We start from the raw sequence: 26622 nt of genomic DNA, 5'->3' as shown, positions 1-26622 counted from the left end.
ATGGGTAGGCCCTCCATGGGAACATCCACCTTAAAAGTCCTATGAGCTCCCATTCAAGCTGAAAAAAAAGAGGAAAAAAAAACTACCCTAGAGAGGACGAAGCTCCTGAAGGCTTTCCTACCTCAAGGATTGCCAAGATAAGTGTTAATTGAGAGGCCATGGTTAAACCACCTCATGGATAAATCTAAGGGCACTGAAGACTGCTTCCCCAAGGACAACAATAACATAAACCATGAAATCCAGTCCCACAAATGCCAGGAGAGGACAGAGCTCAAAGGCTATGAATACACACACTTCCAGGAAGCCCTTGGATGTGGACAGTCTCTGCATGAACCCAGTGGAAGACACTTCTTACATTCAAGAAGGGACTGAACAATCACCAAAAGCCTTTTGAACAATTCATAAACACACTAAAAAAGAAAGAAAACAAAATTAATTGTGCCGAAAATTCTCACCCACAGCTGAGATCTAAGTGGTGATGTCAGTGAGCGCTATTATCTATTCTCCTATGGTAAAGGACGATGGTTTGTATTCATGTCGGAAAAAATTCCACAAATAAACTTTTATATATCAAGGGATATCACTCTTAAACAACAAAATAAATCTGTAAATAGATTACCTCACAAAACACACACTCAAATTATATTAAGGCTTACCTCAGAAAAATATTTTGCCCACACTGGTCGGATTTTACTTCCTCCTCCTAAATCATAGATGGTAATTTCACAGCCTCTATACTCGATGTTTTCCGGAGAAAACCCAACAGTGGGAGCAACATCTTCCACAGGATCTGAAAAAAATTAACAATTCAGTCAGTGATACAAAATCGTTTTAGTTCCTTTCCCCTTTGTGCAAATGTAAATCAAGATTTTTGCACTGCTTACCACAATATTTTTTTCAAAATATAGGAAGGCATAAAAACACTAAATTCCTGAAAAAAAATAAAAGCTTTTGTGTACATACATTTTACAGTGCAGGAAAATTAAGCAATAATCCTTGGAAAATAAAAATGAAGAGATAACTGGACACAAGTGCCGTCCTAAGCAACGTAAATGAGACAACTTGTCAAACAAGACAAGCAAGAAAATCACCACCTAGCAACAAACCAAAACTCCTCCTTTAACTGAAATTAAAAATCAAGCTTAAGGAAATAAAAAGAATAACGTGATCATGCAGAATTGCAGTGAGTAAATAATGACATATGGCAACCAAAGAAAATTATCCACAGATCAACCAAAACATTAGACACTCATGTACCAAGTATGATGTACAAACCTCCCACAATGCCTTTGGCCGCCGTCGTCTTTCCCGCATTGTCCAGCCCAACAAGAAGTAGAGTGACAGGCCTACATTAAGATACAACATACAATCCTGAGTATTGTAAAATTTAATGCTGTCAAAGAATTCATCTTTAAAAAATATTTAAGATACTGTAATTAAATCATATGAGCCAATGTTAATAGCATTTATTTATTCTAATATACAAAAGTTACTCCATTACTAGAAAATTCTCTTAAATAGTTAAGTTCCATCATGATAAGCTATCTTCATCCTAAAGGTTTAGTCACAAAACAAGCTTAATCATACTTAACGACCATGCATACCCAACGAAAATGTAATCAATTTGTATATTACGAAGACATTTCCTTTCCACATGCCATAATCTCTTTAAAGGACTAGGCAACAATCTTTAGATAAAAGGAGCAAATAAAATATAAAGCTTTCAGTTTCTTTTAAGTAGCGTTTGCTTACGCAAGGCTAGCCAGGTCCAGTACATGTACTGTAGTGAGGCACAGCACTAGCATCATACTGCAGCATCTAGAAGCTATTAGGAACAAAATCATGCATAAAACTATGTGACAAAATGCCTATTGACTATACTGTAAAATTCTGGTGTGATGCATCGACCAAACCATTGCCTAATAAGCCAACACTTCAGATTGATGTGTGTTAAGGCGGCTTCTGCGGTTATAGTCCACACGTATTATACTACTTAAAAAGGTTTTCTATTTCTAAATTCTAATTGAGTAAAATTCTTTATCTAATAAATGCTACCTATAGTATAATGCATTCTGTCCACATTTATTCTTCATTTTGAACAAAAACTTTCACTTCATTCTCATTAATACTATTACAGTATTACAATTCATTCAAAACACTTTAAGAATCCCTCAAACAACAATTAAGAATGTAGTTAAACTAAATAAAACAGTAGCATAAACAACTTGGGGTAGTTCTTTAGAATTTTTATGATGAACAATTTCAAAATTGTAGATAGCAGTGAGTCAACAATATCTTTTGCTTTAAAATACCAAATGTTGTTATTTTCATGAAAATCCTGATGTTCATATTGCTTTTAGTCAAAGCTCTGTAGAAGTCTACCCCAAAATATAAATTTCCCATTCTCTCCTTCCAAAATGCCTCCCCCTCTGGAAACTACAATGCCATCTGGCAGTTGATGACTAATAACTAGTTGATAATACGATATTAACCTCCTACTATTCAGTCTCTCGTCGACTGGTGTCTACATAGGACGTTTTTATTTTGCCTTGTGCTTCAAATAAAATTTCAGTAGTTCATATCAATTTCATTTCATTTCAGTGCAATCTTACCTGGGTTTGTGTAACGTAAAAGTATCCAGCCAGTGGCCGCAATGTTGTAATTGTGCAACTGGACGAATACTATTCACTCACATTCCTCTTCTTTTGAACTTATGTCAGCTGTTATTGGTCTACTTTTGATTACAAAGTATTAACAACATTTAGTAACACTTAATATTTGTCCTGTTTGCATTAAGTTAATGCACAGTAAATCCAGAGAAGACTGAGAAAACAAGGTTAATTGCTTACATTTCATCTAGCCGTTTAGTTTTCTTCTCGAGTTACCTTTGCTAATTCTGCAACCTTTTTGTGACATCTTTATGTGCATTGATCCAGAAATCACAGCCCCTGGTATGCGGGCCTTCAGGAATTGTAATACCAGTTCTACTTCACACTACAATTATTATTATTACTTTTTAGTAATAGACCCTCTTTAAGGCAAGTTTCATTGAATATAATCGCTGTCTTAGTAGCACTGATTGTGTACTCTATCTTCTCCATAGTTCTAATGATTTTCTTTTTTGCATTACTGCATTCCGACAGTAACAGGTCAAAATTCATCCTTCATTGTTGGTAGGCAAATCCAAGGCAAGTCTCAAATCAGGTTTAATGTAAAGTTCACTAAGTAAGTAAAAAATACAGTATACAGCAACACGTTTCAAAAGTAGCAATTCACTTTCTCAGGCTGGAGTGGTTGAAGCAGTGCTGGTAAGGTTCTTTTATATGGAAAACTTTACCAGCAATGCTTCAACCACTCCAGCCTGAGAAAGGGAATTACTACCTCTTAAAATATGTTGCTGTATTCTGTATTTTTTACTTAGTTAACTTTACATTAAACCTGATTTGAGATTTACCTTGGATTTGCCTACCAACGATGAAGGATGAACTTTGACCTGTTTCTGGCAGAATGCAGTAATGCAGAAAAGAAAATCATTAGAACTATGGAGAAGATAGAGAACAAAATAAGTGCTACCGAGGCAGCGATTATATTTAACTAAACTACAATTATTACTATTATTATCATTATTATTATTATTTTTATTAATCATAATAATTATCATTACTCACTCAACTAAAACTCTAGCTGGGAAAGCAGAAGGCTTGAAGCCCTCAAGGCCATATAGAAAATGGTCCATGAAATTCAATTTCAGGATTCAATCCTGTCTCTACTATTGTGCATCACTTAATTAAACCTCTCCTTATAAAAATAAAGAATTCCAATCACATCTTTATACTACAGTACATGTTGCGCTTAAATATCACATTCAAAAGCCGAGTCATACACATTACTTACTAATGACCTAAAATACATACTGTACTAAAATTTTATAGCAATTATTGTAAGCATAATACCACAGCAAATAAAATTAAATGTTATAATTGTCCTGATTCATATCTTCTTAGTTTTATGCAAATGAATCAAAGTGTACCATAGCAATTAGAGAGAATATTTATAAGTCCAATTAAGGTGAAGCTGCAAATAAAAAAATGGTAAAAGATCAAACATTTCATACATCACAAAAAAATTTATTCAATAAATGGTACTGATATGAGCATGTCCTCTACAGCTACAGGGTATCTTGGAAATAACAAAGCGACGAGTGCTTTAGTATATTTTAAACAAACAAGATCTGTGTTTTTTAATACAGAAAATAACATGAAACAACCTGGAACTCCATCATTTTCTTTCCGAGATTTCCAATGGCTTTAGCTGATAATTGTGCATAATTATATATGTGTTTTTAAGCAATATGATTATGTAATACACAGTATACGCAAGAAAAAAATGAACTAACATGGATTTTCATATCAAAATTAATATTAATAATACTTACCTGGATAATTTATCCAGCCCTGAATCCTAATTAGTCAAAATTTTAACCAAATTGGCAACCTGATACTGTACCTCCTATTCTGTCCTGCCACTGGTAACACTAACGGCTGGAAGGAGTGTTCAAACAACTCTCAACTCTCTCATCAGTCATGTAATACCAAAAGTGGGATAGGATGGGTGGAACTAGCTAAATTATCCAGGTAAGTATTATCAATAATTCTAGTATGAAGATTCCATATTAATAAACATTACCTTACGATAATTCATCTATCCCGATTATTCACATTGATAAGGAGGAGAATTGAGGGTTAGTCCACACAACAATCAGCAGCACAATCACTCAGAAGAGGAAGGACAGACTCTTGTCCGACAACCTCTCTGAGGAAACAATGAAATGTCTTGGTCTAAAGAATCGTATCAACGACAAAGCGGCGCCATGAGAAAATGGGCTACTCATCGCTAAAGGGAAGTCCGACGGCAACACCTTCCGAGAAGTGCCAGACGACAGCTGAAGAGAACCAAACTAGACTCCCATGACAAATAAAGAAAACCACTTCTCATCAACTACCTCTACTTCCTCACGCAAGAACGAGACCCAGATTCAGATGACATAAAAAAACAAAAACAAAGGTCAAGACTACTAGAGCCAAACAAAATCTCACAAAGAGCATAAGGAAGGCAAAAGACTTAAATGAGATGCCAACAGAAAATTCGGCTCATAAGGTAGAATGGAAATCTTTGTAAATCCACAGAAGACCAAAAACAAACAACCAAGAGCTAATCTAGAGTCTGACATCAAGGGAAATCCTTCATCGCAGCAAAGGCTCCAATCTAGAGAGGAAATAAATAAAAGAAGCCTTGTAAGAGGAAAACCTCTTATCACCTGATGGCCTAAAAGAAGGGAAAACAAAAGCAAAGTTAGAATCGGAACGGTCTCCAGGACAGTCTTGTTACTAAATCCTCAAAGATGCCAACCAGAAACCACTAACAACTGCCAAAACACTCCCAGGAATGACATAAAGAGGGAAAGGCCTAGTTGGTGACTCTGTCTCCCAGAGATTAAACATGTCGCTAGTACAGTGTTAGGTGAAGGGGGAACTTCACATAGACCAGGGTTGCAAACACCAACCTGCAAACGATCTGTTGCCTCACAGAAGACTGCTGTCAAAAAGAGAGGAGCCAGGTAGAATGCAACTCAAGAGCATGAAGTGATTGCATAGACTGACTGAAACTCACAGTGTTAAGCAACTTGGAATTATGACAAACGCCAGCCAAGGTCGCAACACTAACCGAGAACATCTGTCATCCAACTCCTGGAAGAGCTGTTGCCAAGCGACATTAGGTGTTGGCAGGCAGCGATTTGCGCCCGGTCAAAAACTACCTTCTCGCAGACTCCATAAGGCCAAGAGAAAAAGAATGCAGGAAAGGGATATCTCATTCCAGTGGAATGAGTCCCTGGACCGATACATTGTTTCAATGTTAGAAAACATGAGGAAACGTCACCCGTAAATCAAGTCACCAACACTGACCACAGACTACCTGTTGTCTGGTTTATCAACCCACTGTACTGAGAGAAAAGCCACAGGCAGGAGGAGGGAGTAAATCATCGGTATTAGGATCTGAACAGTCGCCAAGATAGACCTGTTACTAAATCCTCAAAGGTGCCAAAAAAGAGAGGCACTAACGGATGACTAACCACTCCTCAAAATGACATAAGAGGTAAAAAGGCATAGTTGGCAACTCTGGCTCCCAAAGGAAGCCAACTGTCTCTATAATTCAATGTCAGAAAAAAATGGGGGAACTTCACACAGTCCATGGTCACCGACACCGACCAGCAGACTACCTGTCACCTTAGAGGATAAGGCGTGGTTGGCAAGAAGCCATTTTCAACACTTGACAACAGGAACGTTCGTCATGAGAACCACCATGGTAGCCATGACTCTGTGACTGTGGGCTCCTGGATCCTGGTCATCATACACAACCAGGACTACCACCCATAAAGTATCTCCTTGTAGGAATGAAATCATATTCTAGATAAAAAAAGTCACAAGAACCAATGAGGAGATTAAAAGCGACAAGGGGGATTAGAAACGCCAGCTACTCTACGTAAGAGTGCAAGCGGTTCTCACTGGATAAGTAATAAATCCTCCTCTACTTACTTTACTTAAAAGGCTGTTTTCCTGATTCTATCCCACATGGAAACCCTGTGCCATGCCGGACCTAAAGAATGTTTGCCGTATACATTCTTAGGTATAGAGAGTAATTAGTTAAAAAAAAATTAGTCTTCAGTTTCTTCTTGAAATCCTTAATATCTTAGGTCTTCGGATGTCTAGCGTGAGGTTCTTGTAAAGACTTGGAGCTGCATACATCTTGGTTCGCATATTTGAAACAATCTGCAACTACTGTATTTCGTTACATGATACGTAGCAATTCTCTTATATATTTGAATAACAGTCCTATGATTGCAAAGTACTATAGGGAGATTTCAGTAAATCTCATCTAACAACAGAAGCCCAATTCGATAAAAAAAAGGCAAGGAATTATAAAAAAAAAAAAAAAAAAAGCATAGGTGGAAACGTTCTGGAAATGTTGCATTGTCAGTTGCGTGGAAAAGTTCCAAGGCCCCTCGCATCAGGAAGTCGATTAAACGTTTCCTAGCTAAGAAAAAGAACATGAAGCTAAAAGATCGCAGTTTGAATGTAGTTCTTTCATCTTCAAAGGAGGGCTGGCAAACCTTAATTCTTCTAATGGAAGAGAAAAGAATAGTAGGAGTATCTATATAATCTCCATTCAAATGTTCAAAGACAGTGTGATTAAACAAAAGAAAACGGTCCCGTTTTCTTCCGTTCGATTGTCATCAGCTGACTAACTACCTTCCTGAACAGATAAAATTACTGTAATGTACAAACAAAAGCCCATACAAAAGACTATGCAAAAGCTTTTCAAGGAAACTGAATGCAAGAGAAGGAATAGACGAGAAAAAGCAAGAAAAAACACACGATCTCCTAGTGGTACTTAAACTGTTACCATGCTAATACTAGCATTGTCACTGTGCAAGGGAGAAGCTACAATCCAAAGTTTTTGCTATGGGAATGCAAGTGCTTCACGCACGCATGCCTGAATCTTTGTTATTTTTTCTAAACCGAGCCGAATGCACGATCATAATATTGCATTCCCGAAAGAGAAATATAGCATACAAATCTAAAGCAAAATGTATTTTCCCCAAAACAACTGAATTCTGAATTTCCACGACAAGTTGTTTGAAAAGTTTGGGGAATGCTAACAGGCAAACCCAGGATATAGTTTAATTTTACAAAAAAAAGAGAGAGAGAGAGAGAGAGAGAGAGAGAGAGAGAGAGAGAGAGAGAGAGAGAGAGAGAGAGAGAGAGAGAGAGAGAGAGAGACCTTCTCTCTTGGCTTGGGGCCAAGACTCGACTCAAGAATTATTGTTCCCATAAACAGTCTTGATTGTTCCCATAAACATTCTCTCAATACGTGAACACCTGATAGTGCACACATATAAGCATACACTAGCTATCGCAGGCGCAAAGGCCTCTTGAAGAGAAAACATACCCTGATTTCTAGGATTAAAGGGAGTCACCAAGTGGTAAAATAACTCACTTACTCCTGTCTCCAAACTGCCTCATGAAAGAACAACGTAGCCTGAGTAGCTTGAATATGAGGCAACTGTCAAGCATTACTGTCTCAAGACCACTTGGGTCATTTTTAGGCCAAAAAGAGGGGGGGGGGAGGTGATGATACATCCCAAAGTTCCTCCACAGACCAACATACCAGGTGTTGCTGCAGTTGCAAGGCAACTCTCCGGTTGCCAAGCAGATGGAACATGGTAAGAGACGACTCATTCCACAAAAAGTGGGCCTGAAACTGGTCGCTTAGTTAAGAAACCTGGTAGAAGCCAACGCAACCCAAGTTGCCAAGGCTCCCAATCATCAGCACAGATCAGCAAACCACGAGTCACCAAATTACAAGGCGACTGCTGCCAAGCAGAAGGGTAGGAGACTACTCATGCCAAGGAATGAGCATCTTGTTAGCTTGTCGGTCTGGCATAAGAAGCCATTGAGAGGAAAGATGAAGCAGCACAATCATTCCCAAAGTTTTGACCCCAAGAACCAATTCTACTAACAGCTGCTTGTCCTGTACACTTACTAACAATGAGAAACATGGACAAAAAGTAGTTGGCAAATGTTGTTGCCAAAAAAGAAACAAGACACGTTGAGCAATCGACCTCTGAATATCTGTTGCTAACACTGGACTTGAGACTGATCAAATCATCTGTGTTAGGCAACTTGGACTTATGACAAACACCAGCCAAGGTCGCCAACACCAACCAGATGACTACCTGCCACCTCACAGAAGAAGCTGTCACCAAAAAGAGAGGAGACAGGTAGTAGGCGACTCGATCGCCTGAAGTAAGCATCTAGGCTGACCAAATCTCAGTGGTAATCGACTTAAAGAGTTAGACCTACAGCACACGCCACCTTACATCGAAAACACCTGAGCGCTTCAGCTGACCAAATCCTGCAACATTAAACGACTTGAAGTTATGGCACACTCCAACTGTGGTTGCTAACACAGACCGAAAGCAGCTACTGCCTGATTCCTGAAGGAGCTGTCGCCAAGCAACACCTGGCATCGGCAGACAGCTATTCACATGGCAACAAAAATGCCTGGTCAGTCTACTGATGTGGTGTTAGCCGACATTTGGGGCATAAACGACGCAGCCCTTGTTCCACATCAAACAACAGCATTCCTCATTGTCACTTTTTGAGTGACTGCCTGATGACAAGAAGCAAGAGACCAAGAGTAACTGGAAACACTGTTGCCCAGAGAGTAATAAGGTGACGACCGCTCAACCTTTTTCTTGTTCTGAAAGGAGTAACAACTATTAAAATCAAACCTAACAATCCTGTCACCCAACTACGTCATACTAGGACCCATCGACCCAACAAGAATGATATCCTAAACCTAGTTAGGTACAGTAATACAAAATAACAAACCCATGTAGGGAAAGGAAAATTCTCGTCTCCTGCTGGCATGGTAAAGGATCAAGCCTACTGTACAGTACGTCATAAAGGATCCCAAATCCACAAGACCCCACTCTAACCCCTCAACCATGTCAATTACAGGAAAAAACAACCGATTGAAAGGTAGGGGGAAGAGCAATTCTGAAAACCCCACACTCCAACAGGAATAAGTACATGACCAAGAATTCCACATTAATTATGGCCTTTTATCATCTCTTCCTAAACCTTTTCTGCTCTAACGAATTATTATTATTGAAATAGGCAGCCATTCATTTTCAGGAAAAGAGTGATACAATTTTCCACGGGAAAAAAGATTAAAAACTTTAGCTCTGCATGGTCCATTTTCATAACATTCTTAACAAGCCATGCAAATCCTGCAGGTGAGTTGGGTTTCAACAGAATTGGAAGGGGAAGCACCGCTAATTCTTTTCTTGAGAACTAAAAATTTGAAGGGTTGCATAATGAAAGACTATCAGATTAACGGCAATCAAATAAGATTAAGCAAAGCCCCATTAACACTGGAATCTGTATAAAAGACACCCCAAAAACAAATGCTTGAAGGCAAAAAAAAAGGGTAATTGAAATTCATGAAAGCGGCTGGTTGTATACACCAACCAGACGTTCCGAAGCGAGAGTTGTTTGAACTCTCATTCCAGCTGTGGTGTTGCCAACAGCGTGAAAGAGTAGGTGGTATCAGAGTTACCAACGTGGTACAAATTTGTGTGAGTTATTGGGATTCAAGGCAAGATAAATCCTTGTATGGTAATGTTTATTAATAATAACTTCTAATGAATTTAATGGCCATTAAGTGAATGAAAAAGATATGACAAAATTACCTCTTAAAAGAATTACAGATTTCTAAAATTGAGTCGTACTAAATCCACAAATAGTTGAGGATTTACTTTACAGGAAGGATTACATACTTAATTTTCAATCAGAAATGCAGAATAATGTTAAACTGCTATTCTCACTTCCCTACTGTTTTTCTCTAACATCTATTGTATTGTTGGTAGCTTAGCTATATTGCCCTTTGTAACTGGCAGATAAACATTTCAAGTAATAATCTAATAGGAGTCCATCAATAATAAACCTTAATATTCACAAGACAATGAACATGGCCACTAAAAATAACAATGAACATCATGCATCAGTTAAATCCTGTCTGGAGTTTATATAAATCTAAACTTATCATTTTGAAGGATTGAGATTAATTTTACATGAAATCATATTTGATGGTATATCAAACAAAGCCACTATGGAAAGTTATGTTGTGAATGTGAAGTCATGTTATAACATATGAGTAAAAAGACACTTTTATTAAAGAAAAACATTCTATACTCCTGAAGCCAAACATGTGGATGGATGGATTGGCAGATGTATGTATAGATTTTAGACCAAATGGCCAAGCATTGGTGCCTGGGAAGCCATTCATCGCAGAGGTATAATTGGAGGAAAATCCTGCTTTTGTACTATGAAGACATTTAGAAAAATTTGGACAGCAAGATGAAAGAAAGGTGTGAAGAAGACTAAAAGGTAGGAGAACTTAGGGACAAAAGGATTACTACAATGACTCTTCAGTAATGACTACATTGCATTAATGGCACTAAGTCCCTGCAAGGCCAGGTCACATTACATAAATCTAAGGTAATGTTACATAAATCTGAGACCAACGCTAATACACTGCTATATGAAAGAGGTTGAAATATTAATCAATTTTTTCCTTTGGTGGAGGAAAATATAATGCACCCATTTTATGTACCAAGCATGAAATGAAGACTATTTAACAATGTGACAATCAATACCCAATGTACCCAAAAGCAAAATATGACCATGGGACTGGTGTCACAAGTGTGTTCTCCATAGTCAATGGTCTGAAGTTGCCAGCCTTCAAGGACACAGACCCTGCCTTATGAAACTCTACAGAACATGAGGAATGAAAGCTACACCTATAAAGAAACAACATATTATTAGTGTATGTGAAAATGTGCAACCGATGCGTAATCAAAGTTAAGTGTTGAAAATATATTTTATTGAATGGAAAAAGTTTTTTATTAAGAAGTATGTTCTGACAGTTCTTATATTCTTCTAAGGAGCTCATTTTAGAACATGCAGCCTTTAAATACAAAAGCCATTAATCCTATCTAGAAAATGTAATATTTCAATACAGGTTCCCATGGTATAGGTTAAACTAAAATATGAAAAATTTGGAAGTAATTTGTATTTTTCTAACTATACAAACCTGAGCTCTTTACTATGAATATATAGTTCCAGTGTAGCTGGAATCTAGCCATAAACTTTTACTGTGAGGTGTTAACAACCCTACGCTAATTAGTGAAAGTACGGGCTTAGACCAACCACACACTCACCCATTGCGTTACGTCACTTTTTGTTGAAGGCAAGACTTCTAGAAGAACAGATGATGGGTTAAGTATAAGTAAAGAGCTCAGGTTTGTATAGTTATTGATTTTTTATCTGTTCCTACACACATACAAAAACCTTGGCTCTTTACTATGGAGACTCATCCATAAGTGAGTGGAAATTCAAAACCCAACTGGCAGGGAATTTGACCTGGAAGACAACAACTGACAATTTACGGAGGTATCCAGACATCCTTTTTGTGAGAGGGGAAGCTGGATAACCTCCGAACGTGAATTTGTAGGAACACAACTATGTTGTGGTATATCTCTACATGTGGTTCTTCGAGTAGATCACGGAGGAAAGTCAACTCCTTCGCTACCTCTGTCAACAGAAGTAGAAGTTCTGAGAACCATTGTGCTTGCTGCCACGTAGGAGCTATTAGGGTCATTGAAAGATTTTCCGATGCTCTAACCTTGTTGAGAAGTCTCCTCATTAGACATTTGTCCCATGGATGTTGGAAGGCATCCTGTAGAGATGCCTGGGGATATGGTACTGGCGAGCAGTTCACTGGAAGTTTCCGGTTGAGAGACATAACGAACAGCTCTATTATTAGCGAACCCCACAAACTCAGGACTCTTGTTGCCTATCCTAAGATGTAAAGACCATTTGGAACCAATTATATGAGTCTTCCAGGTCAGTTTGTCTACAAGGATGTTATTCTTACCCAGAATGAATATGGTTGACAGGGTGATCAAATTGTCTTTCATCCAATGCAGTATTTCCACAGTTAATTGGCAGGAGTAACCGTGAAAAAGTACCTTTGTTTATTTAGATATACCACATCGTTGTATTATCACTCATCAACACCACAGACTGACCTGAAAGGAGCTGTTGGAAGTGCTTGAGAGCTAGAAAGGCAACTTTCATTTCTAGAAGGTTTATGTGGCACTACTAGTCGTCATTGGATCACAGTCTGGAGGTCATATGCTGCAGCAGGTAACCACCCCTAACCTTTCTTTTGATGCATCTGTGAACAGCATCAAATACTGCAAGGAGGGGGAGAGAGAGAAGGTCTAAACCCCTCAGAAGGTTGGTATCTGCTACCCACCAATTCAGGTCTCTCTTCTGCCCCAATACTATCAGAACCTGGAGGTCTGGAGGATCCCTGTGTTGCAACCAAAGGGATTCCAATTGCCACCGAAGAGATCGAATGTGCAGATGGCCGTTGGTCAACAGACGCTCAAGAGGGGACAGATGTCCCAACAGGCAAAGTCATCAATGTTTTTGCGGAAAGTCTTGCATGAGGAAGAGATAGGCGGGTTCCTTGAATCTTTCTATTCTGCTTTGGGATGAAAAAACCTTGCCTTTTTTGGGTGTGTATTTGCATCCCTAGGTATACCAGTTCCTGTGTAGGTTAGAGAGAGAACTTATCAAAATTTAAATTGTCTCGGTGTAAGAGAAGGGTCTCTATCGAGTCTTCGAGAACAAACCAATCGTCTAGACAGCGAAAGACACGAATGCCGTTGGAATGGGCCCTAGGTTGATACTCTTGTGAACACCTGAGGGGCTTTGGAGAGGCCGAAACACAACCCGAAACTGGTATATTCTCTCGTGAAAGATGACTAGGGTCTGGAGTAACGCATCTTTGAGATCAAGTGTGACCTCCAGTGTGACCGCTTCCACCATCTCCATCTAGAACAGAGTTTGCAGAATAAACTCATCATTAGCAGAGAGATTGATGACAGGTCTCCAGAGGATCTCTTGGAAAGCGCCCCTCTTCAACATGGTCTGGATTCTGCCCAAAGGACGAGATCCTTCGCTGATCCCTTCATAAAGGTTCGCGACGTCACTAGATGTTGTGTCAAGCGAGGAGGTGAGAGAGTGATTGGAATGTGATACCTCGCTTGGAAGACTGAGATTGCCTAAAGTTTGTCTCCAAAGGACTCATTTCTGCCACCCGCACTTCAGGCATCCTCTCACAGGTGGTCTGGTAGGAGGAATGCCACCCCTAGCCGGAGTAGCCATGTCTTCCACATCTCCCTCCTATATACCTAGAACCCTTGCAAAAAAAGGGTTGCTTAGGAGTTTGAATTTGGGTACTGGACTGCCTCAAAGCATTTGACATGTTCTTGTGTGCCATCCTATGCACAGAGGACGTCCTCAGTGCTTATGGTGCCGAAGAATGAGGGCAAACTTTCACTACCCTATGGACGAAGGAGTCATGGCTCGCCTTCTTCCTGCACTCCGTGACTGCATCAACGTCTTCCAAGTTAAACAAGGAAATGGCCTAAATTGACGAGTTGAATGCCTCTCTCTTTGGTATCTGCCAATGAAATCTTGAAAATACCAAGTCTCACCTTTTCAGAATCCAGTTGCCCATAGGTTGGTTACACTGTGAGCAAGGAACTCAACACCACTTGTTCCTGAGAGCAAAAAGGTGTTCATTGCTTTCTTCCACTCAGGATCGGCCAAGTTTTCATTGGCAATAATATATCCAACAGAGCTAGACCAATATTCGATCTATGAAGCAACCTGCAGGGAAGCCTTTGCAATCTGCTCCATTTTCACAGATCCCACTTTCGAAAAGGTCACCTGTTGAGGCGCTAACCTACGATGATATTGTATGCCAATGCCAAGACTGCTAGGTCCAGTGGCAGTGGCGAGGGGTCAACGTGGAGGATGTCATAATATTTCCTCTACTGTACAAACAGCAAAGGAATCAACTACAATGATTGCTAGCCCTGAGAGAGCTCGCAGATCCAGCGACCTGAGATATGACCTTACTGAATCCCTTCACCATCCTAGACCAGTTATTCAATCCTGGTCTTTCCGGTTCGGGGGACATGGAAGAAATAAAGGACCACGTCCTTCCCTTCGGGAGGAGAGTGAGAGGGTTCGCCTTGTCCATTGATTTTCTTTATGCAGGCTAACCCCTACAAAATGGAATGGTCCGACTCTGTGATCGGTGGCAGAAGTCTTAACACTAGCTGATAAAAGGCAGCACAGTCTGAGTGTTCTGATTCCTCATCTTTGGAGTCATCCAACTCCAAGCTCATACCCATAGGAGCCTGGGTTGGGTCAGGTTTGTGAATGACTATCTCAACATTGGCACAAGGCCTAGAGGAGAGGTTCTGCTTTGTGGGCAATGATGAGACTGGAACTGAACCGAGACCACCGTTCCGTTGTTCTAGGGCATCGACAAACTTCGAGACCCCATTCTTTGGAATGGTTTTTATATACTTCTGCTCCCAAGGCTTAGCCATGAAGGAAGCAAGGAGAGGATGTTTCTTTCAAAGGATCCCTTGCTGGCTGTGATACCTGCTGGAGGGCCACAGGGGCAGACAGAGGCTCCTGGGGTGGAGCAGATGGTTCGGTTCAAACGAACTCCACCGGGGACAACAGGTAGTTGTCTGTGAATGAGACCTCCCTCGGAGATCTCAAACCCCTGCTCTTTCTCGGGTGAAAGGTATCCTTTGGACGAGGCTTCCCCTGCTTCGGTCTCCTTCCAAACAAGATCAGGCTGAATACAGGAACCCTTAGAGTAGGTACCTAGACGAACAACCAACAGGCAAAGCAGAATCCACAGGACACGGAGGAGAAGCATGCCAGGAGGCAGTACTCCTACACCTAGGATCCAAGAGACCTTTGGTGGTGGCGTTGGTACTGCATCAACAATTGCCAACCGTCCGTTTCACAGACTATATGAGCTCTAAGAACCATGGCATGTCCTTCGCGAATGAAAGGACGGCCGTAGGATCCCTCACAGGTGAGCACTCACACTCTGGGAGAAAAGCGATCAGACCTTTGTCAGCTGGAGCACACCTGCCTATCCCACCTGCTCCTGTTTGGAGAGTGCTTGATGATGCACAAGACTTCACTAACTTAAAAGGAACTAGTCATTTACCAGCCAAAGTACAGTAATGTGAAGCAACACGAGAGAACTCGTAAGAGAAACTGCAAGAGGTTCATGAGTAGCCCAGCATGTGCCTGTGAGGCACACTCTAGGAAGAAGGAGCGCAAGGCAAAGGTGGCCTGTTCTTGAACACGAGCTGGCATCGCTCGCGAATGCTAGAACTTGTCGGAGCTTCTCCCAGAGGGATAGATGCCTGAAGCGGGGCCCCAAAGGGAACCACACTTAAGAGAACCGTAGAGACTCATGTTACCTTAGTGGTATGGTGGGAAGGGGCTGTGACTACAAGACATCGACGGCCACGATTACCAGAGCTCCGAAGAGCTGGAGCGAGATATCGACGAGTCGAATACCAACTTCCGAGGCACTCGAGGGGGGAACACTAAAGTGAGGAAGCCCTCTCACGCTGGCAAGAAGGGTGACCAACCTCGAAGGGGGCGAGGAACCGAAGGCTTCTTCTACAGGGCACCTAGTGTGCTGAACAAACTCAGTGTGTGCGCTTACCACACGGGGATCCCAGGCATAGCTGGAAATCCGTGGAGAACTAGCCAACAACTCATCAGGCGGATGAGGAGTCGGAGAGGATGCCTCAGTGAGCGGCACAAAACCTACTGGAGGGAATGCTGCTCCAGAGGTTCAGAGGGAAGGGCCATGCCCAACCCCTGAAGAGTTAGCTGTTCGTTCCTACTGTGCCCATGCTTAAGCACCTCAAAAAGCCATTCCTTAGAGATGGAACCCAAAAACCTTTAGGAAGGCCAAAGCAGACGCAAAGCATCGAGCAAACTAGACTCCCATAAGAAAGGGGTAGCTGCCACTTTGCTTAGAAGTGACGGGGTCCTTCGCACCCAAGGCTTTTACAGGTGCAAATACAGTAGTTATCACTCTTGGTCGACCGCCCTCCGTAGGAGGCCAAACGAGCTGAAACAGCAGGGAGAGAACGAGGCGCCAGAAAAAAAAGTTGGAATTTCTTCGACTTTGAGGAAGACCCCAAAGGTAAGAATCCCTTGTAGACTCCCACGGGGAGAGCCTGCATGCATGAGTGTCGTCTGCATGCAGGGAGAGGCCTCCACACATGGCAAAGATTGTGAGGATCAGACTCCAAAGCCAACATAAACATACCGTCAGAATGGCCAGCTTTGCCAGGGCAAACTCGCATATTAGCAGTCTTAGAAAAATCAAGCACACCTGCAAAGAAAAATAAAACAAAGTGAGTTTACTGTAAGGTAAATTACGTTTAAAGGAGAGCGAAACTGCAAGTCTTCACTCTGCCGAGCCCAAACTAAAAGTGACGTCGTAATACACCGTGTTAGTGTGAGTGAGGTGGCTGGTCTACCACACCATTAACTAGCAAAAGGTTGTTAACACCTTCCGTTAAAAGCTTATGGCTAGATTTCAGCTATGCCAGAACTATACAGTATATCCATAGCAAAGAGCGAAGGGTTTGTATGTGAGTAGGAACAAAAAAATTATAAAATAAACATAAAATAACTTTGTCATACCAAATTCACAAACGATGAAGAGTATTGTACCTAACAATAGTCATGGAAAATATTAGCTTTTTGAAAAATGCAAGAACAAAATCCTTATGCAGTCAGTACAAGTGTGAAAGGCAAAATCAAAAGTCATTCCTTTCCAAGTTTATATCTGAAAGGTCTCCTTCTTCCTACAAGGACAATTCTAGCGCTATTACCTTGACCAGTCTTTTAATTTGGATTCCCTCCAGCCAAGGTTGCCTTTCTGATCAAAGTCTTTTCATTTGAAATATAAATTTGGTCAACGAGCTTTTATCAAAAAAAAGAAGTGGTTTTGACAAATGCAAAATCTATTTTTGGGGAGATGCTGCATAGTTTCCAAGGACTTTCCTGTAAAAGGCTAGATCAGGAAATCCAATGCAACATAAATTACCAAAGAATTATTGTTTGACATGCAAAGGACACACTCAGTGTACATTAGGGAGACCACGGAGTTCAGGTACTTTTGTATTCATCACAGCACCTTCAATGATGGAATCATCTGGGAATCGATAATGTGGCATCACCGAAAACCAACATTATTGGAGACAAAAAAATTTTTCCTTTGTTAAAACCACTTTTTGGGGGTTAATGTACTATGTGGCCTCCAAGGACTAATACAAGATCATTAGTTGAGTAGACTTGTACACCATATAGAACAACCATCTACATCTAGGAAAACAAATCCTTCATGCATGCATCGGTGAGAGGAAAAACTAACAAACTTGACTCTCACTTTATAAAAACACTAAGAGAAAAATCTGGAAGCCTGTCATTATACTTCTGTTGAAGAGCTTGGATTATGTGACACTTTTTCTATCTGGTTTCCTTTTGTAGGTGCCAGAAACAAGCAGAGTACCACACACGCAAGCTGCATCATTTGTATTTGTTTCTGGTAGTGTCTTATGAATACTCACAGGTTTTGTCTTATAAATACTCAATGTCCACATAAGCCTTTGGATATCTTGAAATCGCATACCTTATTAGTAAAAAGAAAAAAAGGCCAATGAGAAAGCAATTTTAATCACATCGTTGGTTTTTAGGAATGGAGAGAGGATCAGCTTTCTTGATAAGGGAGGTCATTACAACATAGATAGCTCCTTGTTGGTTTGGGTATTTGAAACAGACTACCTTCCAAATATGTGAATTTCTGTAGGCACCAGAAGTTACCTTCCCCTTGCCTTAAAGCTGTAATATAAAGACAGTCCCACTCTGAAAAGAATTTTTGTTTTTGGCTAAACAGAAGACCCAGAGTAGGAATTAGGGGGAGAAAAATGATGGTGATAAACTCGCTAATGCTTTAAGCACACTAACTCTTATTCCCTAGGCCAAAGCTATAAAAAATAAGCTTTCTGTAACAACACTTAAGCACTCTATCCAGAGACCAGGATACTGAATAGATTGGTGGAGATGGTTGCTATAAGGCAAAAGACTGGGTAACCTTGTGAAACATATCCAGCCTGGGAGGTTTGGTTTATGCCAATTTGTATGACAAAATTATTGATGGCTTAATCTTCCTATTCCCAAGGAGGTGGACCAGAAAGGAAGTCAAGAAGTCCAGGGTTATCTAACACACAGATCTATCCCTCAGGTGTACCAACCAAGCCTTCCACTGGCTAATATTGTCTATTGGAAGAAGTCTTCTTGGTGCTCATCAAATATGTTATGTGCGAGCTGAAAATTATAGACCGTGAATAGGGGAGATAAAATCTAAGCTGACATTCTGGGTCAGAGAGGAAGTGAAAATATTACATTCTAGTTTCTGATTCAGCTGTGCTGACTAAAGGTGGGATCCCAAGTCTCAGTCGCTGAAGCAGTGAATAACATGGGCTGTTCGGTCAATGTAGAGCAGTCCCTGAAAAATCTTGGAGGATATTCAAAGCCTTTCAATTCAAACTCCTTGGAGGAAACATAAATCGAGGACCATCTGTTCCAGTCAAGGTTCAAGGTCTTTTTTGCCATTGCCTGAGAATCCACATTTGAAGTTATGTATAGTGGATGCTCTTGGTTCTCCAATGCTGCAAACAGGTCTAATTGGAGATGCATTGCCAACTCTAGGATATCTTGGAAATAGCTCTGATCCAAGGTTCATTCTGTGTCCAGAGATGTCTGTCTACCTGGACAAGGTCTTCACTTCTACATTGAGAGAGCCCAATAAATGGAATGGGGAGAGGTACAAATTCTTCTCCTGAAGTAACTTAATAATGGAAAGAGTCACTATACCCAGTAAATGGAATGGGGAGAGGTACAAATTCTTCCCCTGAAGTAACTTCATAATGGAAAGAGTCACTATATCCAATAAATGGAATGAGGAGAGGTACAAATTCTTCTCCTGAAGTAACTTAATAATGGAAAGAGTCACTGTACAAAGCTATATTGAAAATTTTCAATGAGGCTTCTCCTCCCTTGAATCAACAGATTGCTGCCTGGCTGTTAATGAAAATCTTGATATGATAGTTCCTTCATGGACAATCTCTTCAATTTCAAGAAAACTGCCATCAGTTTCAATACCTTTATGTGAAATGCTAAAAACTGAAAGACCCATTTCTCAAACACTTAGTTTTCCCTTGAATCCCCTCTAAAACCCGACAAGGTGCATCTACAATATATGAAGGATCACAGAAATCGAGAGAGAGGCTAACGGAACCAACATGGAAACAACCTAGTTGTGGTCCATAGCCTGAAAGATTTTTACAGAAACTGGGTCCAATTGTCTTGACAACCTTTCCGAAGTGCTTTTCTACACCTAAATACATACATACATATACCAAGGCACTTCCCCCAATTTTGGGGGGTAGCCAACATCAAACAAATGAAACAAAAAATGGAACCTCTACTCTCTACGTTCCTCCCAGCCTGACAAGGGACTCAACCGAGTTCGGCTGGTACTGCTAGGGTGCCACAGCCCACCCTCCCCCGTTATCCACCACAGATGAAGCTTCATAATGCTGAATCCCCTACTGCTGCTACCTCCGCGGTCATCCAAGGCACCGGAGGAAGCAGCAGGGCCTACCAGAACTGCGTCACAATCGCTCGCCATTCACTCCTATTTCTAGCACGCTCTCTTGCCTCTCTCACATCTATCCTCCTATCACCCAGAGCTTTCTTCATTCCATCCATCCACCCAAACCTTGGCTTTCCTCTTGTACTTCTCCCATCAGCTCTTGCATTCATCACCTTCTTTAGCAGACAGCCATTTTCCATTCTCTCAACATGGTCAAACCACCTCAACACATTCATATCCACTCTAGCTGCTAACTCATTTCTTACACCTGTTCTCACCCTCACTACTTCGTTCCTAACCCTACCTACTTGAGATACACCAGCCATACTCCTTAGACATTTCATCTCAAACACATTCAATTTCTGTCTCTCCGTCACTTTCATTCCCCACAACTCCGATCCATACATCACAGTTGGTACAATCACTTTCTCATACAGAACTCTCTTTATATTCATGCCCAACCCTCTATTTTTTACTACTCCCTTAACTGCCCCCAACACTTTGCATCCTTCATTCACTCTGACATATATCTGCTTCCACTCCACCAATTGCTGCAACAACAGACCCCAAGTACCTAAACTGATCCACCTCCTCAAGTAACTCTCCATTCAACATGACATTCAACCTCGCACCACCTTCCCTTCTCGTACATCTCATAACCTTACTCTTACCCACATTAACTTTCAACTTCCTTCTCTCACACACCCTTCCAAATTCTGTCACTAATCGGCCAAGCTTCTCTTCTGTGTCTGCAACCAGTACAGTATCATCCGCAAACAACAAAAGATTTACCTCCCATTCATGGTCATTCTTGTCTACCAGTTTCAATCCTCGTCCCAGCACTCGAGCATTCACCTCTCTCACCACTCCATTACATACAAGTTAAACAACCACGGCAACATCACTCACCCCTGTCTCAGCCCCACTCTCACCGGAAACCAATCGCTCACTTCATTTCCTATCCTAACACATGCTTTACTACCTTTGTAGAAACTTTTCACTGCTTGCAACAACCCTCCACCAACTCCATATAACCTCATCACATTCCACATTGCTTCCCTATCAACTCTATCATACGCTTTCACCAGATCCATAAATGCAACATACACCTCCTTACCTTTAGCTAAATATTTCTCACATATCTGCTAACTGTAAAAATCTGATTCATACAACCCCAATCTCTTCTAAAACCACCCTGTACTTCTAAGATTGCATTCCCTGTTTTATCCTTAATCCTATTAATCAGTACTCAACCATACACTTTTCCAACCACATTCAACAAACTAATACCCCTTGAATTACAACACTCATGCACATCTCCCTTACCTTTATATAGTGGTAAAATGCATGCACAAACCCAATCTACTGGTACCATTGACAACACAAAACACATATTAAACAATATCACCAACCATTCAAGTACAGTCACACCCCCTTCCTTCAACATATCAGCTCTCACACCATCCATACCAGATGCTCTTCCTACTCTCGTTTCATCTAGTGCTCTCCTCACTTCCTTTCTTGTAATCTCTCTCTCAATCTCAACTCCCATCACTGGCACCTCAACACTTGCAACAGCAAGGTGTTGAGGTGCCTCCCTATTATCCTCAACATTCAGTAAACTTTCAAAATATTCCGCCCACCTTTTCCTTGCCTCCTCTTCTTTTAACAACCTTCCATTTCCATCTTTCACTGTCTCTTCAATTCTTGCACCAGCCTTCCTTACTCTCTTCACTTCTTTCCAAAACTTCTTCTTATTCTCTTCATATGAATGACGCAATCTTTGACCCCACCTAAACGAGGTCTTTAAACATGGTCTTCAACATTGGATAAGCCATTGAAGAAAACTGAAGAAGACCCAAGACCTACCGTTGTCGTCTAGAGGAGAAACTGCTTTGAAGAATGAATTTGACCTTGCTTGCAATTCTTTACTGAGATGCTCAAGAGAGGCTTTTGACATACAGGTTTCCAAAGAAGATATAACCACTGAATATCCTTCTTGGGACTAGTTTTAATTTTTCAAAGTTGATCGGGGAACCTAGGTCCTCAAGAACCTGCAAAATGTTATTTTCCTTAGTAAAATAAATTTTTGAATATACTTACCCGATGATCATGTAGCTGTCAACTCTGTTGCCCGACAGAAATCTAAGGTCGGGATACGCCAGCGATCGCTATACAGGTGGGGGTGTACACAACAGCGCCATCTGTGAGCAGGTACTCAAGTACTTCTTGTCAACAAGAACTCAATTTTCTCCTCGGTCCACTGGTTCTCTATGGGGAGGAAGGGAGGGTCCTTAAATTCATGATCATCGGGTAAGTATATTCAAAAATTTATTTTACTAAGGAAAATAACATTTTTCAATATTAATCTTACCCGATGATCATGTAGCTGATTCACACCCAGGGTGGTGGGTGGAGACCAGCATACATGTTAACATTAGAAGCTAAGTATCCCGTATCTCATTTTAGCAGTTATTCAAAATAACAAACATAAAATAAATAAGTACCTGGTAAGGAAGTCGACTTGAACCATTACTCTGCCTTTTTAAGTACGTCTTCCTTACTGAGCCTAGCGATCCTCTTAGAATGCTGAGCGACTCCTAGGTGCTGAATTATGAAGGGCTGCAACCCATACTAAAGGACCTCATCACAACCTCTAATCTAGGCGCTTCTCAAGAAAGAATTTGACCACCCGCCAAATCAACCAGGATGCGGAAGGCTTCTTAGCCTTCCGGACAACCCAGAAATATTTCAAGAGAAAGATTAAAAAGGTTCTGGAATTAGGGAATTGTAGTGGTGGAGCCCCCACCACTACTGCACTCGTTGCTACGAATGGTCCCAGAGTGTAGCAGTTCTCGTAAAGAGACTGGACATTCTTAAGATAAAAGACGCGAACACTGATTAGCTTTTCCAAAAGGTTGCGTCGAATATATTTTGCAGAGATCTATTTTGTTTAAAGGTCACGGAAGTTGTGACAGCTCTAACTTCGTGTGTCCTTACCTTCAGCCAAGCTTGGTCTTCCTCATTCAGAAGGGAATGAGCTTTTCGTATTAACAGTCTGAAAATAATAGGATAAAGAATTCTCTGACATAGGCAAAGATGAATTCTTAACTGAACACCATAAAGCTTCAGACGGGCCTCGTAAAGGTTTTTAAAATAGAACTTAAGAGCTCTTACAGGACATAATACTCTTTCTAGTTCATTTCCAATCATAAGATAAGTTTGGAATATCGAACGATATTGGTCAAGGCCGAGAAGGCAGCTCGTGTTTGGCTAGAAAACCAAGATGTAGAACATGTAGCCGTTTCGGATGAAAATCCGATGTTCTTGCTGAAGGCATGAATCTCACTGACTCTTTTAGCTGTGGTTAAGCATATCAGGAAAAGAGTCTTAAAGGTGAGATCTTTCAGGGAGGCTGATTGAAGTGGTTCGAACCTGTCTAACATAAGGAATCTTAGAACCACGTCTAAATTCCAACCAGGTGTAACCAAACGACGCTCCTTCGTGGTCTCAAAAGACTTAAGGAGGTCCTGTAGATCTTTATTGTGGAAAGATCTAAGCCTCTGTGACAGAAGACTGATGCCAACATGCTTCTGTAACCCTTGAAAGTGGGAGCTGAAAGAGATCGCTCTTTCCTCAGATATAAGAGGAAGTCAGCTATTTGAGTTACAGAGGTACTGGTCGAGGATACGGATACTGACTTGCACCAGTTTCGGAAGATTTCCCACTTCGATTGGTAGACTCTAAGGGTGGATGTTCTCCTTGCTCTAACAATCGCTCTGGTTGCCTCCTTCGAAAAACCTCTAGTTCTCAAGAGTCTTTCGATACTCTAAAGGCAGTGAGACGAAGAGCGTGGAGGCCTTGGAGTACCTTCTTACGCGTGGCAGACGTAGCAGGTCCACCCTTAGGGGAAGAGTTCTGGGAATGTCTACTAGCCATCGAAGTACCTCGGTAAGTTATTCTCTCGCGGGCCAGAGGGAAGCAACTAGTGTCAACTTTGTCCCATCGTGAGAGGCGAACTTCTGCAGTACCTTGTTGACAATCTAGAACGGAGGGAATGCATATAGATCTAGATGAGACTAATCTAGTAGAAAGGCATCTAAAAGAACCACTGCTGGGTCCGGGATAGGTGAGCAAAGTATTGAGAGCCTCTTGGACATCGAGGTTGCGAAGAGATCTATGGTTGGCTGGCCCCAGGTGACCCAAAGTCTCTTGCATACATCTTTGTGAAGGGTCCAATATGTTGGAATTATTGTCCCTTCCTACTGAGACAATCTGCTAAGACATTCAAGTTGCCTTGGAAGAAACTTGTTACTAGTGAAAAGTCTAGACCTGTTGAACAGGAGAGGAGGTCACTTGCGAACTCGCACCATGTCAGAGAGTAGGTCCCTCCTTGCTAGAAGATGAACATCAAAGCAGGGAGTTGTCCGTGTTCACCTCCACTACTTTGCCTTGAAGGAGAGACCTGAAGCTTTTCCAGGTCAGACGTACTGCCAGAAGCTTCTTGCAGTTAAAATGCATTGTCCTTTGACTCGAGTTCCATAATCCCGAGCATTCCCTACCGCCTAAGGTCGCACCCCAGCCTACGTCCGATGCGTCTGAGAAGAGAACGTGGTTGGGAGTCTGAACAGTCAGGGGAAGACCCTATAAAAGGTTGATAAAGTCCTTTCATCAAGTCAGACCAGACTTATCTTCCGGAAACCGGGATCGAGACCGCTTCTAGCGTCTTGTCCTTTTCCAGTGAAGAGCTAGATGAAACCGAAGAGGACGGAAGTGTAGTCTTCCAAGTGACACCAATTGAACCACGGATGACAGTGTCCTAACCAGACTCATCCACAGCCTGACAGGGCCGTGTTCCTTCTTCAGCATCTTCTGGATGGATAGCAGGGCTGGGGGTTGATCGTCTTGTTCAGCCATGTCCTCATCAGAGGGTTCCTCATCCGAAACTGATGAGGAAACAGCAACGGAGTGGGCAACGTCTGACTCGCTGAATCCGGTCGCACTGGTGGATGCGTGACGGAGCCGGACACAAGATCATGGTACTGCTGCACAGTCTGTGAACTGTCAACCATGGGGATGCGAGGAAGTACAGCGACAACCCGAAACTGTCTAGACTGTCTGGGTAGTGCAGACAACCCCTTATCGGGTTGCTGAGGTTGCCGAGGTTGCCGCACTGCGTCACAACAAGTCACCTCGGCTGGTTGTTGAACGTCTTCCCAGTGACACACTGAACGTCCACAACCACCTCCGAGAGTAGCTTAACGTCAACGTGCGACTGGCAACTCACACTGGGTCGCACCGGTGGAGGAACCATCTCAACTGGCGGACGTGAGTAGGATACCTCAGCGTCAACAGGGCGTACAACCAACCGGTAGGAAGGTCGTTGGCAAGAAGGTTCTTCTCCGTAAAAAATCCTCTATCAAGGACTAAGCTTGGACTGCATGTCTTGCAACAAAGCCCAATGTCTATGGGAGCAGGTGTGGCAACAGACGGGGTTAGCGACTGAAGCGGAACCATTTACCCTCCCTGGAAGCATGTTATGCTTTAATTAAAGTCCATAGGAGGCTAAGCAGCTTAAGGCTCCTCTCCAAATGACAGAGTCCTCAAGGGAATATCAGAAGGAGGGAGAACAGCACTTTCTCATCTACAGGAACCATGTCCGAGAAAAGCTAGGTTATCTCAGTGAGGGTTTCACTGGTGCATAAGCAGCAGACCAGAAGGCAACGTTATGAAACTGCTTGACAGTCTGTGAACTGTCAAAAACTGAACTGTCAACCCCAACAGGTGCGTGAGGACATACAGCACTGGTGTATTAGTAGCACACCAGAAGGCAATGTCATGTAACTGTTAGACAGTCTGTGAGTTGGCAACAACCAAAGCTGTGTGGGGAAGCCTCAACTCCTGACTGACTAGTTTGCTGCGGGCGAGTGGCGGTAACCACAGTGTGTTGCTGAGGCTGACGCACCGTGTCAAAACACGGCAGCTTGTGGTAGCTCACGCACGTCAACGGAGAGCTCAGTGTGTCTGTGGGAGTCAGCATGCGTCTGGCAGGGTCGACTGCGCATGGTGGAGGAGCTCTCACAACAAGAGTGGGGGAGCAGGCAGCCATGCCGGGCGCACAACCGTGGCAGGCTGTAGGCCAACGGGTGCATCGTCAACCTTCTCCGCAGTCGGAGTGTGGGAGCTGGCAACAACAAAAGCGGAGTGCTGGTGCGTGGGAGGGACTGCCGTGGGTTGCGGAGCATGCGGCATTGTGGCAAAACACGGCAGCTTGACAGCACCTTCCCACTGCTGATGCGGTAGCTCACGCATGTCAACGGAGGGTGCAGCATGAACATGCGTCTGGCAGGGTCGACTGCG

At 41.9% G+C, this 26622-nt stretch overlaps 1 protein-coding gene across 6 annotated transcripts in view; it reads right to left on the bottom strand.

Moving 5' to 3' along the window:
• LOC137625416 (ADP-ribosylation factor-like protein 13B) overlaps window positions 1-26622 on the bottom strand; it is a 322821-nt gene that overhangs the window by 204625 nt on the left and 91574 nt on the right. For 5 of the 6 annotated variants that reach the window (XM_068356324.1, XM_068356323.1, XM_068356325.1 and 2 more), the window contains exons 2-3: window positions 1276-1346; window positions 657-790 (exon numbers count right to left, since the gene is read on the bottom strand). In XM_068356324.1, coding sequence (XP_068212425.1) covers window positions 657-790; window positions 1276-1346 — 205 coding nt within the window. The remainder of the gene's footprint in view (window positions 1-656; window positions 791-1275; window positions 1347-26622) is intronic. The other variant, XM_068356327.1, reaches the window with a different exon arrangement.

Source organism: Palaemon carinicauda, chromosome 32, assembly GCF_036898095.1.
Source record: "Palaemon carinicauda isolate YSFRI2023 chromosome 32, ASM3689809v2, whole genome shotgun sequence".
Taxonomy (NCBI): domain Eukaryota; kingdom Metazoa; phylum Arthropoda; class Malacostraca; order Decapoda; family Palaemonidae; genus Palaemon; species Palaemon carinicauda.
The sequence above is the reverse complement of the archived record's forward strand: the minus strand, read 5'-3'. Positions and strand labels throughout refer to the sequence as shown.